Below are 20,309 nucleotides of genomic sequence, written 5' to 3'. Positions count from 1 at the left end.
TCTTTGATCTGTCTTGAGTTAATTTTTATGAGAAGTGTAAGATAGGGGTCCAACTTCATGTTTTTGCATTTGAATATCCAATTTTCCCAACATCATTTATTGAAGAGACTGTTCTTTCTTCATTACACGTTCTTGGCACCCTTATCAAAAGTTAGGTTACCATGAATAAATTGGTTTACATCTGGACTCTATTCTGTTCTACTAGCTTATGGGCCTGTTTCTATGCAAGTACCACACCATTTTGATTATTATAGCTTTATAGTCTGGCTTGAAATTAGGCAGTGTGATACCTTTTGTCATTTCATACAAATGTACAGTAGTTTTTGTTTTGTTTTTTTCCCCTAGGAAAAATGCTACTTGATTTTTGATAGAGATTTCATTAACTCTGTGAATCATTTTAGGTAGTATGGGCATTTTAACAATACTAATTCTTCCAATTCAAGAACATCGAATATCTTTATATTTAGTTGTGTATTCTTCTACCTTTTTTCATCAAGCTCTTATAGTTTTCAGTGTACAGGTCTTTCCCCTCTTTGGTTAAATTTATTCCTAAGTACTTTACTGTTTTCAATGCTATCCTAAATGGCATTACTTTTTAGATTTCTCTTTCAGATAATTTGTATTTAATGTACAGAAACAAATTACTTTGTTAAAGAACTACACAAAACACTGTCCAAACATATCAACAATATTTTGTCAATAGAATACAAAATTGCTTAACATGCCACTTGAAAAAGAGAAACAACAAGTGAAGATATGTAAATAACTTAGACTCCACTGATGGATGAATGCATAAAGAAGATGTGATGTATATATAATAAAGAAGGACAAACCTGACTTCATAACAGATCAATTCCTTTAGCTCTAACCCTTGTACTCTGTTGCTTGTGTTTAGTCATGCTTGCTCTGCATCTTTGTAAAAGAATGTTGCCTATAGCCTGAAATAACACATCATGGCCCATTCTCAATGCTCTGACCTTTAAAAGTATAACTCTTTTCCATTCTTATAGAGATACAAAATATCCAGAATAGAAAATAACAATTATATTATTGAAAGCTTATAGGAACATTGTGATCAGACCCACCTACGGAGCTGCAAGAACAAAAGAGTTTGCATTTGAATATTCCCTTCCTTTTTAGCATAAATAAATCTAAATTATAACTTGAGAAAGTTGGTTCTTTGGGACACTAGTCCACCATCTTCTCAGTCCACTGACTTTTCAAATAAAATTTGTATACCTTGCCCCAACAACTTATCTCTCAATCTATTGGCCAGTCATGCAGCAAGCAGTATGAATTTGGACTTGGTAACATACATACACAATGGAATATCACTCAACCACAAAAAAGTCATGACATTTGTGACAACATGGATGAAATTTGAAGGTATTACACTAAGTGAAATAAGTCAGACAGAGAAAGATAAATACCATATGATTTCATTCATATGTTGAATCTAAAAGAATAAAACAAGTGAAAAAATAAAATAAAAAGAAACTCATAGATACAGAGATCAAATTAGTGGTTACCAGAGGGGAAGGAGGTTGGCAGGTGGGTGAAATGAGTGAGGAGGTCAACTGTATGGGAAAAGATGACAACTGCAATTGCAGTGGTGATCACTATGTAGTACATACAAATGTTGAATTATAATGCTGCATATCTGAATGACATGTAATTAAAGAGGAAGAGAAATAACAAATCAAAAGAGCCAGAACTTACTCAACTTATCAAAGGTAAGTATGTGCCAATAGATTATACAATTACCCCAGTACTTATATTTGAAAGGTGATTAAAAAAAATACAATAAACCCATGTTTGTTTAAACTACTTTCATTATTCATAAATATTCTACATAAAATGTCATGTGTCAGAATGGCAAAGCATTATTATTGTGGTTGCTATACAGATTATTAACTGATGGCATAAGTGGTAGGTCTTTAAAACAGATTAAATATCAGATGGGAAAAAAATACTCAGCAGAGTAAAGTTTATTTTTTTTAATACTAACATGTATAGCTATGCATTAAAGATGCCGTGTAAGTGAAACAATTTTATGTAACTTGTCAACAATGATGATTTACTAATACCTCTCCTCAGTAATCTGCCTGCAATGCGGGAGATCTGGGTTCAGTCCCTGGGTTGGGAAGATCCCCTGGAAGAGGACATGGCAACCCACTCCAATATTCTTGCCTGGAGAATCCCCATGGACAGAGGAGCCTGGCAGTCTACAGTCCATGGGGTTGCTAAGAGTCAGATACAACTAAATGACAGAGCATAAAGTGAAAGTGAAAGTGAAGTCGTGTCTGACTCTTTGCGACCCCATGGACAGTAGCCAACCAGGCTCCACAGTCCATGGGATTTTCCAGGCAAGAATACTGGAGTGGGCTACCATTTCCTTCTCCAGGGGATCTTCCCAACCCAGGAATTGAACCCAGGTCTCCTGCATTGCAGACAGATGTTTTACCGTCTGAGCCACTAACTTGTTAGACTAAGCAGAGCTCCTCAGTAAAATGGCCTTTTCTTTGAGTCCTGTAGAGAAGTCTAGTGTCCAAAAAGTCACAGACAATAAGTAAGTCAGCTCTAGCCATTTTAAAAATGTGATGTTCATTCTGATTGTATAAATATGTTCAATCTAAATTTCTTAATACCTCAATTTGTTTGCACTGGTCTTTGGCTATATGGTTCACATATTTAAATCAACTGCCTTCTGAAATTCAGGGTTTTAGCCAGAATCTCAGTAAGACTTCCCTTGATATCTAGATTTAAATAAAAAGGGATTTACAAATTGTCAGCGTATCCTGAACAGAAAACCTTGTAAAACAGTAATAAACTGGAGGAATTGCTTGGTGTTAACACAAAGTAAACCTTGTAAACCTAGGAGATAGATAAACCTGCCAATAGAATCACAATTTTAAATGTGAGACTTTATTGAAGTGGTAAATTAGTAGAAGAAAGAGTTTTAAATCAGTTTATTGGTCTTTATGGTCACTTAAGTTGACTACTTGTAGCCGAAACTGCAGAAAGGAAGATAAATTAAGTAGAATCCACTAAAAAGAGCTGGAATTCATAGTGAACAGAGAGTGCAAAGAATCTCTCCTTAAAAAATAAAAGATAAAAACAAAAATTATACCATGTGTCATAAAAGACAAGTCAGTACAAGAATGTTTAAGAGTCAATTTTACTCATATTTTAAAGAAAGAAGGAGAGAAATTAAGTTTTGTTTCAGTACTGTCCATCACAGTTATCAACAACAGAGAGAAGAAAACAGCTATTCCAATTCTACCACCCTATCTTCTGTACTCAACCACTGTGTGTTTTGGTCAGTAATAAGGACTAAATTATGTCATATCCAAACTGAGGTTGAAATCTAATCTCCAGTGTGACTGTAACTGGAGACAAGGCCTTCAAGAAGGTAATTGAAAGTGAAAATATTAGTCGCTCAGTCATGTCCAGCTCTTTGCGAGCCCACAGACAGTAGCCTGCCAGGCTCCCCTGTCTGGGGAATTTTCCAGGCAAGAATACTGGAGTGGGTAGCCATGCCCTTCTCGAGGGGATCTTCCTAACCCAGGGATTAAACCCAGGTTTCCCACATCTGAGCCCAAGAAGTTAATTAAGGTAAACGAGATCATAAGGTGGATGCCCTAATTCAATAGGACAATTGTTTTTATAAAAAGAGAGAGATATACCAGGAATGGTCACATTGTGATGAAAAGGCCATCTGAGGACACAGTGAGTAGGTGACTGGCTGCAAATCAAGCAATTAGGCTTGAAGAGAATCTATGCTACCTGTAGCTTATCTTGGACTTCCAGCTTGCAGAACTGTGAGAAAATAAATTTGTTTTTTAAGGTACCCAATCTATGGTATTCTGTTATGACTGCCCTAGCAAACTAGGGCTTTATTTTATTTTTAATTCTAGCATGTATATGCTCATAAGCAAGATAAAAACTGTTCATCAGTAACTCTGTTACTGAAAATCAGGCTCCTCTTAAGAATGGAACCAATAAGCTTCTGCAGCTAACATATCTCTTGCGCATTGTTTTTATATTCTATAGAATAGGGGCATGGTCAGGCAGAAGGCAAACCAGCACTGCAGCAGTCAGTAACAACCACACAAGTACTGTGGCAGACACAACTGTGGCAGTCCAGTGCCTCTCAACACAAGACGAAAAGAGCAGACGCATAACACCATTACACTTGATTTGATGGTAGAAATAGGAAAGAACATCAGTTTGTGTGATCTGAAAAGAAACACTGGTAGTTCAATAAAAGAGTTTGTTTCCATGATCAAAATACAGAAGTCTGAAAAGACAGATACTGAGTACATTCAAACTTTGTGCAAACCATTGTTGTTTAATGCATAATTTTGAATTAAATCAATGATTTCTTTCCTGTGTACTCCAGTATACACATACGACAATCACCCCTATATTTTAGTTAGTCATACATGTCTTACATGGTAAAATCATAAACTCCTGGGCAAGAGAGGCACTTCATCTACTTATGATGTGCCCTACACAACTGAAACAGTTGTATGCAGTTTGGTTCTCTATGAACATTTATCACATTATAGAACTCTGAAACAGACTGGGGGTATCCACAATGAAATCATACTGTAGTTTGATTCTGGGCTCAATCCTCTTAGTGAATTTAGTTGAAATTAAATATATGTACTATATTTTCTGGTGCACAGTTTTTAGTGTATAAAAAAAGACATTAAAAAACATATCCTATAAACAAATCTTTGCTACTTTTCCAGGTTTTTTAAAAAATCACTGTCTATTCTGTGGACAGTTACAATATTGATGCAATTGTTTAGTTTTCATTAGGTTTGCAAGCTTCTGGCACATACTTCAAAAGCAACATTTAAGCAGAACATATCTAGATTGACTACTTTCATATGTATGGATGCTTCAGCCTTCCTCAAAATAACTTCTTAGAAGTTTCAATGCTATTTACTTGAGAGTCACAGAACACTAAGGCATGGATGATCAGATTCTGCTTTTCTAAAGGCAAAATCAATACTTTCTGTGATCTATGAAAGATTATTTCAAAAACCAAAGGTGAAATAGCAATATGTATGGAGAGTGAGCATATGCTTGTGTTGCATCCTAATATTTAAAACTACTATTTGGTAAGAAATCTTATCTTCAATTTTATAACCTATTTTGCATGAAGGCAAACTGCTTATCATTAATAAAAAGTCAATGACCTTACATCCTTTACTAAATATTTAAGGGGTCAGTTGATTTTTTTTTTTCAAGAAAGAGCTTTTTTCTAAGAAAATGTATGTTTACAAAGGATCTTTTATTCCCTATTTATTCAGGGGACCTGGGTATAGGGACTTCACTCATCTCCCCATAACATTCTATAGTTGCCAGAAGAATGAAAAAATGTATGTAACAAAGACTCAATGTTTGTTGACAACATAGTGGGTTATAAAGTTCTCGAATGTTCCTTAAGCATCAATACTAGATTTAAACTAAATTCACCAGTTTTACACAATAAGATACAGGAACAATAAATGCTGTATAAAATATTTACAAAGAGAAACTGATAAAAAATTAATAAAGTGATTAATAAGAGAGTGAAAAGTCACACCACAGACTGGGAGAATGGTGGTGGTGGTTTAGTCACTAAGTAGTGTCCAACTCTTGTGACCCAATGGACTGTAGCCCGCCAGGCTCCTCTGTCCATGGGATTCTCCAAGCAAGAATACTGGAGTGGCTTGCCATTTCCTTCTCCAGGGGATCTTCCTGACCCAGGAATTGAACCCAGGTCTCCTGTATTGCAGACAGATGCTTTACCGACTGAGCTATGAAGGAAGCCCTGACTGGGAGAATAATTCACAATATATAACCAACAAAAGACTTGTATCAAGAATATAGGAAGAACGGACAAATTGATAAGAAAAAGAGTATGTGAGAAAGTGTTCAATGTTAGTAATCATCAGAGAAATTAAAATTAAAACCTCCAAATATACCACCATACATTCATGAGAATGATAGAACCAAATGTTGGAGATGACATGGAGCAACTGCACCATTCAAACGTTCATGTTGGTGGAGGTGTCATTGGTATAAGTCCTTTAGAAAAGGTATAAGTGTCATTGGTATAAGGTGTCATTGGTATAAGTCCTCTTGCTGCTGCTGCTGCTGCTGCTGCTGCTGCTACTGCTGCTGCTAAGTTGCTTCAGTCGTGTCCGACTCTGTGCGACCCAGAGGACCCACCAGGCTCGCCTGTCCCTAGGATTCTCCAGGCAAGAACACTGGAGTGGGTTGCCATTTCCTTCTCCAATGCATGAAGGCGAAAGTGAAGTCGCTCAGTCGTGTCCGACTCTTAGCGACCCCATGGACTGCAGCCTACCAGGCTCCTCCATCCATGGGATTGTCCAGGCAAGAGTACTGGAGTGGGGTGCCATTGTCTTCTCTGAGAAAACCTCTTGGGCAGTGTCAACTAAAGTTAAACACAAGGCAACCTAGTGACTTAGAAATTCCACTTCTGTATAAACATTCAAAAAAAGGAGTGTACACATTCTACCAACCCATGAGAATAATAATAGCTAACTCATTATAGCTGAAAACTGGAAACAATCATATAAATCCAAATGACCACCAACCACAGAGTCAAAGTTAGGAGATTCACATCTGAATCCTTTAAGGTACCATGCAGATCAGATTTTTTTTTTAACTAAGTTAATTTGTGACTATTTTACTAGATTTTTATCAAAAATCCTTTGTTTCATATGACTAACATACTTTTGTGATGTCTATAATGCACACTTTAGCATTACTATTACAGGAAAATATTTTAAAATTATTTCCCTATATTTTTCAGAATAAAATGTCAATATTAAGTAAAATATTAATATGAAATTGATATTTTCACAAAAGATGGGTAATTCATCATTTTAAAATATATATATTCATTTTTAAATGGGAAATTTAAAGAAATATTAATATCTATTTTGTAGTTTTTAAATTCTCACACTTATAAGCTAATTTTAAGTGAACTAATAATTTTTATTTTATAAAAATATTTATTACACAAAAGAACAGAAAAGCATATTTAAAATAGTTACAAAAGTTCCAGAAAAAGTTGACCATAGAAAAGCCTTGGTTATTGCTCCTTATTACCACTTGATGTGTAAGTCATTGGCAGATTATTGCTACTTTCAGAAAACAAAATAATTTGTTAGTTATCAGCATTATAGCTTAGAAAAATTAAGTACTTTGAGATTATTTTTTCAAGTTATAATGAAAATTTCTAAATAAACCCAAAAGAAGAGACAGCAGAGCAGTACAATGAACTCTCATGTTCTAATTACCCAACTTTGGTAGCTTTCAATTTTTTCATTGTTCTTTGGGCAATTTTTTAAAAATCAAGTTTTCAATAATCCCAGGAAAAACCTTTAAACACTGCAGTGAATTAAGATTAATTAAACATTTCTGAATCTTTGAAAGATTCCATCACTTAGGATGGAATCATTCCTTTTACTCTGGATGATTTAGTTCAACTTTATTGGGCTAACCCCAGGGAAAAAGTTTATTTTCTGAAACCAAACTTAGAATATCAAACCAGAGTCCAAAGGCACTGCACTCATCCTAGTCATGACTCACTGTTTTCTTAGAGGTCTAGCAAGATGCTCTAGAACCACTGGCACATGTAACAACATGGGTAGATCTTAAAAATCATTACGCTATGGAAAAGGCACAACACACAAATGGCTGCACACTGAACGATTCCATTTTTTATGGCATTTTGAAAGACAAAATTCCAAGGGCAGAAATCACATCAGTGTTTACCAGGAACTGGAGATGAAGGGAGGAGACTGAATGCAACGTGATTTGATGGGACTTTTGTGAGTGATAGGAATACTGTATAGCTTGACTGTGGTGGTGCTTAAATAAATATATATATTTGTCAAGAAGCATCAAGGTGTACACACAAGAAGGGAGAATATTATAAGGGTAAATTATACCTCATTTTACGTAGTAAGTCTTAAATAAAAACAAGCAAAAATCCTTACTAAACTGTCTGATGGATCACGTATAGAGAAGTCTACCATCTTTCTTGATTGGAATAACACATTATTAACGAGATTTAAGCTGTTTAAGGTGTTTGATTTAAGAAAACCTTTTCATAATTTTGGTATTCATCAAGGTTCTAATTAAATAAAATAGCCTATATTGTGTCTATTTTTTAAATAAACGCAGTGCTGTACATTAATTATTTAAAAATTCCATGATGTCCACCACATGAACTTAGCAAGGTCTTCTAGAATTTGTACTTACTATACCAGAGTACTTAATTCTATACAATCTTTTGTCATCTTCAATTTAGTCAGCATACTTTCTTCATAGAAAATATTGTTCCATGTTGAATCATTCTGAATGTGTTCTGTTTGCTTAATTGTGGGGCGGAGGGGAGGTGCAGTTATACTGGATTATATGGGACATGACATTTGTATATGGTAAGGATTTAAATAAACTGATGAAATTTAAAGATACTAAAGACTGATAAAATATTTTTGTCTTTGTAAGTGAAGTTACATTATGTCCTGATGTTATAATTAAGTTCTTTCTTTGAAAGGAACATTTTAAATATTTCTTTTACATGCCACTAGTGTTATATTAACTAAATCATACACATTATTGATGTTTCTTTCCTTTGGTTCTCTTGACTTTTATATTTTTAAAGGCACTTATATATCTTAAAGAAAAATGTAACATTAAAATTTTGTATACAAATATACCTTGAATTATCATATGTTTGTTCTATATTAATAACATAAATATCTATAGGTAAGTAAACCCCACTATTTTAGATTATGCCATGGTTTGTTTGAACTTGTAATACTACCCTTCCAAATTGTTCTATAAAACACACACAGAGACACACACAATCTCAACTGAAAGAAATTTTCTTTCATTACAGATTCCAGTTCATTCTTAAGTTAGTATTAATATAATTATTTTCAAATATAGAACAAAATGTTTCCTCTACTAACAAATAAGAACATACATCTGTCATTATTGGAAACTATGCCATATACTCAGATTTTAGGTTAGATTGTAAACTATTTTAAAGCCCTCTATTATGACATGTACAAAGACATTTGAAATAGTATTATATTTGCAGACATTTTTTTAGAGTTAACATTAGTATAGGTAGATAGTTCTAAGCACTATAAAGTCCTTAACAGTTTATTTTTGTATATTAATGTCAGTAATTACATATCTTTCAAGATTCTTAAATAGGAAAATTATAATACAAGAGAAGGAAACAACATCATTTTTAAACTAACTGGATATTTGAGTTCATAATGTCTTCTTCCTGTTAACCTACTTACTCAGGAATATCTTAACTTCCTAAGAGAGACATCTACAACTGATTCTCCTCTTGAGTCTTTTTTCCCAGGCATTTAAGAAAGTCAGAGAATTCAAAGGAGTAAAAGAGCAGGAGGGACTCACTTACAGATCTGGATATGATTTAGGACACACACATTGAGGTTTAGCTGATCTTAAACATACAGATTTATCTATTTCATCTTTCATAATGTCTTCATTATTACACTACATATGGAAATGTCAATGAAACCTATTAAACTAGAAAATACTTTATGAAAGTTATAAAATGTTAGTTTGCATTACATTTCAAACAAGAATTGTGGCTAATTCAAAGCACTGTTCATTCTCGCTCTTTTTCTAATTCAGTGTCTGTGATACTGCAAACTCTGTGGGCATCTAAAAGGTCATTTTCTAATATATATCATTAGCCCTTGGAATTGGGAGGAAACCACCCAAGAGTAGTGGCATGATTGCTTTCATTTCTAGACATAACATATGTCATCTGGGTGAAAGTCATAGAAAGAATACAGAAATAAAAAAGTGTGAACTCTACCCATAAAAGAGGAAATATGTTCCAAAAATTTATTTGAAACAGATGAGGAGTAACTAAATAAAAAAAAAATAGATAACTATAGAAAGGCATTATCATAAACGGCATGAATTTTTTTCAAGGTACTTTTAGGAAAAAACACGCTTTCTTTTTCCATAATTTTTTTTCAAATAATACTTTCCAAGTATCTTGAATCAAGTTCTCATTATATTCTAGGAAAAAGACATGGGTCCTGCTATGAGGAGGCTTGCCCCATGATTGAAAAGATAGAAGAGGACCCACATTTACTCAAAACATAACTGAAGAAGAAATCCCCAAGTAACCAATTTTATCACAACATGCCAAAATTGGCAGAATTGGGAATTAAGCACTAAATTCAATTTTTAATAAATAAATTTACATTTTTACACACATTCTCTATAGACGTATAATTCACACCTACAACTATAATCATAAAAGTGTAGTAAATAAAGAATTTCAGAACATAGGACGTTGGTTGAAGAGACAACAATAAAAAGTCAGGAATAAATCATTCCTTAAAACACTTATGGATAGTCTCATGTATATTTTAAAAAAATAAAAATATTAAGAAATGCCAGATTACGGAGAAAAAGGCAGTTTTACAAAATCATTTTATGAAAGTGATTCATCTTACCTCAGCTACCAGTTGTTGAAGAGATGGTGAAGCAACAGAGTGGAGACTTGAGTTACCCCTTATAGGACTGTGGAGACTAATGTAAGCCACAACATTTCTCTGCAGAACCTTCCTGAAATCCTGAAATTTAAAAAAAAAAAATATATATATATATATATATATCTTTAAGATAAGTAAAAGTGACAGATTCTAGTTTATCAGTTACATGTTGAAAAATAAACATGTCCTACTTAAAATCATTACCGTGCATACTTTATATTTTGTATTTAAAGCAATCTCTTACTATTTAATAGAGTAATCAAGGGTCATAAATGTATTTTAAATAACGGTAGCAAGGGTAGTATTTAAATATTTAAATACAATATTTAAAATGCATTTTAAATAAGTATACTCCTTATTGTATACCCATACAATATACAATATTTTAAAGCACGTTCATGTCCCTCAAAAATGTAAAATTTTAAGAGAAAAATATCCTTATATGGTTTATATAGTATGAGATTCAACTTCAGAATACAGGATGGAATATTTGCTGTATGACAGCATTTTATAGACTTTGAATTAGAGAACAGACATGGATAAATCACTTCAGTGTTTGCATAAAGTGGCTCTTTATTCTGAACAAAATAGGGCATAATACAATTGTGGCCCTGCACAGATTACCTGAAATAAAACCTGATGCATTTCACCCATAAACTAGCATAAAATGATTCAATACATTAGTTATTTCACTTCTCTGCTAAACACAAATTCCAAAAACTGAAGACCACTGATCCTATTGATAAGTTACTTCTAAGAAGCCCTTCTGTTATTTTCTTCCTTTTCCTACACAAATATTTAATGGGTAATTATCATGGTGTCAGTTCTATAGGAACACCCTAAAAATTGTATTACTTCATGCCTTAAAAATATTTTTTTCTTCTTCCAACACTATCAGATGAAAGTCTGTACAGGCTTATATATCCAGCACATCAATATTATTCTTAGTTTATGTTGAAAATTCAGTTATACTTCTGTAAAAGAGGTGAAAAGACAATTCATTTTAAAATAAATATTTTGAATAGAAATGATGAACTTTAAGCTTAAGTACTCTGCTTTATACATAATGTTGTTATTAAAAATGTTCATTATTACACAAGAGCTATAAAAAAAAAGCTTCTATTAACATACTACCACACTGACAATGTCTATAAGTCAGTCCATTTAATTCTAATGAGAACCTCATAACATAGACATTAGTACATTTTTAGGAGGAATCAAGCCTTGGAGAAATTATTCTTGCCTAAGATCACATGTTCTATTGTATAGAAGATTTGAACTCTGATTTCTTTGATTACAAAATCTATAGTATTTCCATTATAGCCTGAGATGAAGATTCTTCACAGGAGAGATGGTACATTTTTTTAAAGAACCTATTTAGTAGGATGTCATAATTCTCTTCAAGGATCAAAATCAGTATTGAGTCAAATATCTAATAACTCTATCACTATAAATTCCATCTGACCAGTATAGCCTAATACTTTTAATTATAACTCTGCATTTCAAGGGCATCCTGAGCAAAACAAAATTAGAAAGGGCATCATGACCTGTCAACAAGTTCTTTCCTCACTTATCTTCATTAGGGAATATATTTAGTGCACAAATTGGTTTCATCTAAAAGAAAAAAGTCTTCCATTTTCACAAAAAGTAGGTTTGATAAGAGTAGACAGAACAGGAAAACTAAGTTTTCTAAATTCCTCCTCAACCTGATTGTTACAAAAATACTCCATGAACTATACCGAAATAATCTAAGATACAGTAGTTTACAATAGTATATTTTATGAGCTAATAATTAAATTACACAGTATTCACTATTTTCTTTATTATATATTTTTGCTCATCTAGTCATGGAAAAAGCCAGAAAGTGATTGGGTGTATAATTAGTTGTCAAATATGCATATACATATAAATACTTTAAGACAGAGGTCTCTAACCTTTTTGAATAGGAAGAGCATTTTCTATAAGAAACATTTTTTTCCTATGGACTCTTACAGTATAACAGTTGTATTTTTAGTATCTATTGTTTGAGAAAGTATAAAATGACCAAAAGGTACAACAGAGTCAATAAATAAAATATTTTATTAACTACAAAAAATATTTACTTAAGGTGAAAATATAATCGCTCACATACATAAAAGGTCACAATAGTGAATTAATTTATGGTTACCATGCATGATGCTCAAATAAATTCCAGGACTATTTGCAATATACTTCCCCATGCAGAAGAGTTAGTGATATTTAGGAATTTAAGTTAGGAACTACTATTGTTGCACAAGCCTACTTTGAGAACACAACTTATAAATATGTGTGCTAAGTTAGAATTAAAATGAATTGACTGAAAATTATTATGGAAAAGGCTGTATGAAATACTGGAATAAATTTTTTTAAAGAATCTTAAAGATATTTTCTTAAAATGTGCCTTATTGCTACAAGAAAACTAAAACATTGTTTTCTTTGTGATAAAAAATTTCTGAATTATTAAAATCAGCCCATATCACATATGTACTCCCCAAATTATTTTTTTCAATTGTAAAGTAAGGAATTTAGAATAGAAGTTTGAGAGATTGCTTTAGTTAATACATTTTACATCTTACTAAAAATTTTTCAGCTTTAAAAGATTCTGTCAGCAATGGAATTTCTTTATTTGAATTAGTTTTCTTGAGTAATTGAAAAAATTCATACACTAATTTAAATACAGAAAAGTATTTTGATTTCCAATGTATGAATCTTGATAAACTTTACAACTGTAAAATTTTTCTTGTTTTGAAACATCTTTCTCTAAAATTAAAAAAGAGGTTTTCTAGCTTCATTTGTATACTTTTTTGATTGTTTTTTGATAGCCCATAGCCATTTTGTGCATTTTTGAGTGATTAAATGAAAAACGAAACGAGAATTTCTCATTATATATTTGGTATTTTTCCCTCTAAAGCTGACATAGTAAACAAACTAGAATATCAAATGTTTTTATTTTTCCTAGTTAAACTTATGTAGGTTTTTAAAAATTCTTATTTCTGTTAAAATTCTTTTTATAAAATCATAAGAGTAAATAGAAAATCTAAGAGTTTTATGATGTTTATTGCTATAAATGTGGAATCAATCCAAAGTTGTCATATCCCATTAAAAACATAGTGTATTTGTGAGACACAGACACATCAGATGCATTTAAAAATTTATTCCAGTTGTATTCTAACTATAATCCATTGCATACAAGATTTCCTTTGAACAATGGCTGGGTGGTGGTTTAGTCGCTAAATTGTGTCTGACTTGCGACCCTATGGACTATAGCCTGCCAGGCCTCTCTGTCCATGGGATTCTCCAGGCAAGAATACTGGAGTGGGTTGCCATTTCCTTCTCCAAAACAAAGGCTAGCTAAAGTAGTTAGGCAAGTAGGCAGGTAAGTAGATAGGTAGAGATGCAAGTAGAAAAGGAGGAGCAGGGAGATGGGGTGTAAGAATAGGAGGAAGGACTGATGGGAGGGCAAAAACATGGCAGAAAAAAAGAAATTGCTTTTTTCAGTGCAATCTCTATATTGTTTAGGTAAGATATAATGCCAAGTTAATACACATTTAACACATAAGATTGTTTCCTAATTTCAGAAAATTGCTAGAAGGTTTATAAAAAAAAGGTAATGGTATGTATCACTTGATCACTTCTTATCCAGTTCCTGTCAATCTAAGGATTGACATAATAACCAGGTAAACCCCAGTGCAGGTATATTAGAGTCTGTAGGTCTGGTAGCAATAAGAATAAGATAGTTGCAGACCACACACAATTCACTGTGGTCTAAATCTAACTCCTTAGCATTCTTAGAGGTGATCACAGCAAGTGAGGGAGAAGGCAATGGCACCCCACTCCAGTACTCTTGCCTGGAAAATCCCATGGATGGAGGAGCCTGGTAGGCTGCAGTCCATGAGGCTGCTAAGAGTCGGACACGACTGAGTGACTTCACTTTGACTTTTCAGTTTCATGCATTGGAGAAGGAAATGGCAACCCACTCCAGTGTTCTTGCCTGGAGAATCCCGGGGACAGGGGAGCCTGGTAGGCTGCCGTCTATGGGGTCACACAGAGTCGGACACGACTGAAGTGACTTAGAAGCAGCAAGTGAGCATACAGAACACTCTGGTTGAGATGCACATTCCTGTGAACGGCTTCATCAGTTTTACCTTGTCTACTCTAGTCCAGAGAGTAAGAGAAAGCGAGAGATAGAGAGCATGACAGTGCAATTATGAGAGCAAGGCACAATAATTACTGTACATTTACCTCTCCCCATTCATATGAGCCAATATTTCCAAAAGCTGTTCCTCCCCATGAGCAGAAAACAATAGTACGGTCTGGTCTCCACCCTCTCTTAACTCTTAACATCAAGGCCCGGATAAAAGCTGTGATGACGGCAGTGCTGCTGGCCCATTCTTGTCTATTATAACTGTGAGCAGTATGATGATGGCTGCCAACTATGACATAACGGTCTGGAAATGGAAGGAAACAAGAGCCACTGAAACATAATATAAACCTTAACAATAAATTTAATGACATTTACATAATCCTATTGCACAACCAAGCAACAATTATGCAAAATTATTCTAATAATTAGGACTATGTTAACATTTTTCACCCACTGTCTTGATTCACACATCTGTGTATATCAAAGCAGAGGCAGCTGCTGAGCTCAATTATGAATCCAAAGCTTAGATCCATATTACTGTCCTTTGAAATATGCATATTAATTAATGAAGTATACAAATATGCCACAATGAAAACCTTATCTAACATTTTTCCAGAATCGTAGTGGAAAGTGCCCTATAAACAATGTGTATATGCTCAGTAAATATTAATGAACTATTCTTACATTTGATGGGACAATTATTCAGTCACTGTAAATGTTAAAAATTTGGTACACATGTAGGAATTTTGCAATAAATGAAGTTTTTAGGGAACCAGTTTTCATTTCTAACTTATAGTTTTAACCCCTCTCCTTTCCTTGATGGAAAAAAATCATCGTAAAAAGTCATCCAACTACTCTTTTTTCACATATTTTATTTCATAGAATCATACATTACTAGAAAGGTCCCCATGACACATGGATGGGTTCTGAACAACATATTTAACTGACTATTGTCAGTAATAAGGTAGTACAAATGCATCTCCAGAGTTTCCTCTGATTTTGTTGCCTGTGAATGTTGTTGGCACACATCTAAATTTACTTCAGCAAGTAGCCCTATAATTTGTGTAAAAATGTTTTTCTTCATTACGTGTCATTTTCTGAGCAGATGTTCCATAGCATGATGGTTAAGTGTGCAGAGTTTAAGGGCTTCCTGCTTGGGATGGAATCCGGGGTATTTGACTTACTAGTTGTATGACCTTGCCAAGCTTGTTCAGGTGCTCATGGCAACGTCTTCAACCATAAAATGGGTATAAAATAGTGCATACATCATCTTTTTCTTTTTAATTTTATTTATTTTTAGAAATTTTATTGGAATATAGTTGCTTTACAACGTTGTGTTAGTTTCTGGAATACAAGAAAGTGAACCAATGATATCTATACCTATATCCCCTTTCTTATATTTCCATCCCAGTTAGGCCATCAGAGAACACAGAATAAAGATCCTGTGCTATACAGTAAATTCTCATTATCTATTATATATAGATATAGATATATCCTCTTGGTATCCATGTTTATTCTCTACAACTGTGTCTCTATTTCCATTCAGTTGTTTGGAATTTTACGTAAGTAAAGCACTTTCAATAGCTCCTGATACACAGTAAGTACTACACATGTGTGGAATGAGTAAATCACCTCTTGGCTTCATGGCATCAAAAAGCTCCTTTACAGGAAACATTACTGAGTGAAGCAATTTTAGTTTTCCTCACTGATATTGGAACCAACAATGAATTTAATCCATCAACAGTGTATTAACATTTAATTAATGGTATATATAGTATGACTGCTCAGACGGTAAAGAATCTCCTGCCTGTAATGCAGGAGACCTGGGTTCAATCCTTGGGTCAGGAAGATGCCTTGGAGAAGGGAATGGCAACTCACTTCAGTATTCTTGACTGGAAAACGCTATGGACAGAGGAGCCTGGCGGGCTACAGTCCAATAGTTCTCAAAAAAAAAAAAAAAAAAGAGTTGGACACTGCTGAATGACTAACACACACACATACAGTTTGCCTGCAATGTTGAATTGATTCACTCAGATATGTGTAAAAATTCTGTTTGGAATTGTCTGTGTTCTAGGTAAGTGGTGAGTAAGTGTTATTTGCTCAGTTGTGTCTGACTATTTACAACCCCATCGACTGTATCCCGCCAGGCAACTCTGTCTATGGAATCATCCGGCCAGAATACTGGAGTGGGTTGCCATTCTCTTTTCCAGGGGATCTTCCCAACCCAGGAAGAGAATCCAGGTCTCCTGTACTGCATGCAGATTCTCTACCATCTGAGCCGCCAGGGAAGCCCTCATTCTAGATAAACCATATCTAGAAAACTAAATACTAATTGATGCCATTTCTAATTTTCAGAGCCATTAAATAAAGCATGTGAATGATCAATATTTTTGTGTAAAGTGCAAATAAACATGAGAAACATATTATACATTAAGGAATACTATTAAACTGAGTTTAAAAAGTTGGTGTTTTTTTTCTACATTGAGTGTCAATAAGGAAAGCTTTTCTATCCTAAATCTAGTATAATTCAGTACAATATTTTCTTCAAAAATAACTAAGAAATGTAGCAATGATGATAAATATTTCTAATACTTCAATTAGAGATTATTATGATGGAAATTTACTAAAATGGTTGAAATGCGACAGCAGTAATCTCCAAAATCATTTATATCTTGCATTTAAAGATATAATCAGAGGTTGTTCAATATTGATACTGTATCAATATTGAATACAATATCAATATTGTATTGATATCAAACAGAAGATGCCCATGAATTTTTAGAGTTGGCAGGCAGGAAACTTGGCAGGGATGTTAAACTTGATCTCAAAATTCCCTGACTTAGCAATTATGGGGTCAATTTGACTAAAATAATGGAGATGGATAATTCTCCAAAAAGAACTTGAGTAAATATCCCTACCAAATAAATAGAGGTGGCACAAATGTACTAAAAGACTTGCATTCTATATTGTGTATAACAAGCACCACACACAGTGATGTCCTTCAGTCTCACAATGTATTCAGAAGTGTTGACGTTAATTAGATAATTAATGTATTTGTGAGTTATTTTCACTTCTTTAGCCTATACAGCATCATCTGAAGTTTCCATAAGATCCCATAACAAGGTATAAAACTATTTAAAATTTATCCAGGTGAACTTTTTCATAAGCATCTTCAAAACCTAAAGCCACACAGACATTAGGCAGAATTGTCGGTGAACCAAGAATCGGGATGGGACACAGACTAACACTGAAATATTTGAAACCAAAATTTTTATTAAAAAAAAAATTAAAACTAAAATATTTTATTTTTTTAAAATATGGTCTTTAAAAAATCAAAATCTTCAATGGTGTAATAGTGAATAAAAGAAAAACAATGACTTCTATAGCTTTCACTCAAAGGTACATGCCAGTTTAACAAATCTAAACTCTGTGTTTTCTGTTTTGTTTCCCCTCTTATACTCTTTAGTATGATTTATCTTTGAAGAGATTTGGTATGAAATAGAATAAAGACCTGTTTCTTGCTTTTATATATCACCCACCCCTTAAAGTAGCATGAACCTAATTACCTCTAAAGCAGGACATTTAACTATGACATTGTTATAGAGCATTTGTGATATGTAAGATGGGATTCCTGGGAGCTCAGACAGAAAAGAATTCACTTGGCAATGCAGGAGACCCCAGTTCAACCCCTGGGTCAGGAAAATCCTGTGGAGAAAGAAATAGTAACCCACTCCAGGACTCTTGCCTGAAGAATTTCACGGACAGAGGAGCCTGAAGGGCTACAGCCCATGGAGTTCCAAAGAGTTGGACACGACTGAGCAACTAACACACTATATAAGATATAGATTATAAATACTTGGGTCTACTTACCTGGAAAAGTCACACCCTTTAAATATCCAACAACATTAGTAACTGTTTCAAATTTTGTGACTGTTTGAATTTTCATGTTCACAATTCTTTCCTCTGCAAAAAAAAAAAAAAAAATCAAAAACAAAACTAAAATATACTTGATTTTCTTAATTCTGCTGTTTTAATTTTTATTAAAGCATCCAAATTCATTTATAATATATCATCAAATTATTCCAAACAATTTAACTTTTCTAGGTAACAAATGTCACACTTTTTGGCAAATATGCATTGGAAAGTTTGTGTAGACAATTTTAGGTGCTTATTATTCAATGATGACTAAGATGCAATTTCTAGCTTCATAGAACTGTAGAGCCATAAAAGGGCTATTTTTTAAATTTTTATTTTTTAAAATTTATTTTAATTGGAGGCTAATTACTTTACAATATTGTGGTGGGGTTTTTTGCCATACATTCACATAATTCAGCCATGGGTGTACATGTGTTTTCCAACGTGACCCTCCTTCCCACCTCCCTCCCAAAAGGGCAATTTTAAACTTCATATTAAAAATAACAATGGGGTTAAAAGGGAAAACACACAGAACAGGATCTCAAGGATATGTGGGCAGTTCTATTTAAAAAAAAAATAATAACAATAATCAGATAAAAATATTTCCAAACAATTTTAAATACTTGCCTAGCTTCAAAACAAAATCACACGTGGAGATAATTTTACCTTTTCTCTTTGATTCATTACTACATTGTCACTTTGAAAACTGGAAAGCATTACACAAATTAAAAGAATAAAGATTTTTAAAGCTACATATATTTTCAAATATTGGAGTTTTGTGCTTATGTTTCTATGTCTCTCACCTCTCTTCTAAATCTCTGCCAACTGCTCTGCCTCATTGAGTTTTTCTATTCATGCTAAATAGTAAAAAAATCGACAGCAAAGAAGCAAAGACACCAATCAGAAAGGACTTCAGTCACAGCCCTGAAGGGATCTCTGAAGGTCTTTGAAGATCACAAGTGTTAATCCTGTATTTGATGGATCCTGGAACTACCGCACAATTGCACTCATCTCACACGCTAGTAAAGTAATGCTCAAAATTCTCCAAGCCAGGCTTCAGCAATATGTGAACCATGAATTTCCAGATGTTCAAGCTGGTTTTAGAAAAGGCAGAGGAACCAGAGACCAAATTGCCAACATCCGCTGGATCATGGAAAAAGCAAGAGAGTTCCAGAAAAACATCTATTTCTGCTTTATTGACTATGCCAAAGCCTTTGACTGTGTGGACCACAATAAACTGTGGAAAATTCTGAAAGAGATGGGAATACCAGACCACCTGACCTGCCTCTTGAGAAACCTATATGCAGGTCAGGAAGCAACAGTTAGAACTGGACATGGAACAACAGACTGGTTGCAAATAGGAAAAGGAATACGTCAAGGCTGTATATTGTCACCCTGTTTATTTAACTTCTATGCAGAGTACATCATGAGAAACGCTGGGTTGGAAGAAGCACAAGCTAAAATCAAGATTGCTGGGAGAAATATCAATAACCTCAGATATGCAGATGACACCACCCTTATGGCAGAAAGTGAGGAGGAACTAAAAAGCCTCTTGATGAAAGTGAAGGAGAGTAAAAAAGTTGGCTTAAAGCTCAACATTCAGAAAATGAAGATCACTGCATCTGGTCCTATCACTTCAT

At 33.7% G+C, this 20,309-nt stretch overlaps 1 protein-coding gene across 4 annotated transcripts in view; it reads right to left on the bottom strand.

The window, feature by feature from the left end:
* Positions 1-20,309, bottom strand: part of NAALADL2 (N-acetylated alpha-linked acidic dipeptidase-like 2) — a 1,240,647-nt gene that overhangs the window by 418,217 nt on the left and 802,121 nt on the right. For all 4 annotated transcript variants that reach the window (XR_825426.1, XM_010841638.1, XM_010841637.1 and 1 more), the window contains exons 7-9: positions 18,625-18,717; positions 14,853-15,058; positions 10,554-10,673 (exon numbers count right to left, since the gene is read on the bottom strand). Coding sequence is in view for 3 of the 4 variants with exons in the window: in XM_010841638.1 (XP_010839940.1) it covers positions 10,554-10,673; positions 14,853-15,058; positions 18,625-18,717 (419 nt within the window). In the remaining variant the exon portion in view is untranslated. The remainder of the gene's footprint in view (positions 1-10,553; positions 10,674-14,852; positions 15,059-18,624; positions 18,718-20,309) is intronic.

The sequence above is a fragment of the Bison bison genome, unplaced genomic scaffold (assembly GCF_000754665.1).
Source record: "Bison bison bison isolate TAMUID 2011002044 unplaced genomic scaffold, Bison_UMD1.0 scf7180017864164, whole genome shotgun sequence".
Lineage (NCBI taxonomy): Eukaryota > Metazoa > Chordata > Mammalia > Artiodactyla > Bovidae > Bison > Bison bison.
This window is presented reverse-complemented; position numbering and strand designations above follow the sequence as displayed.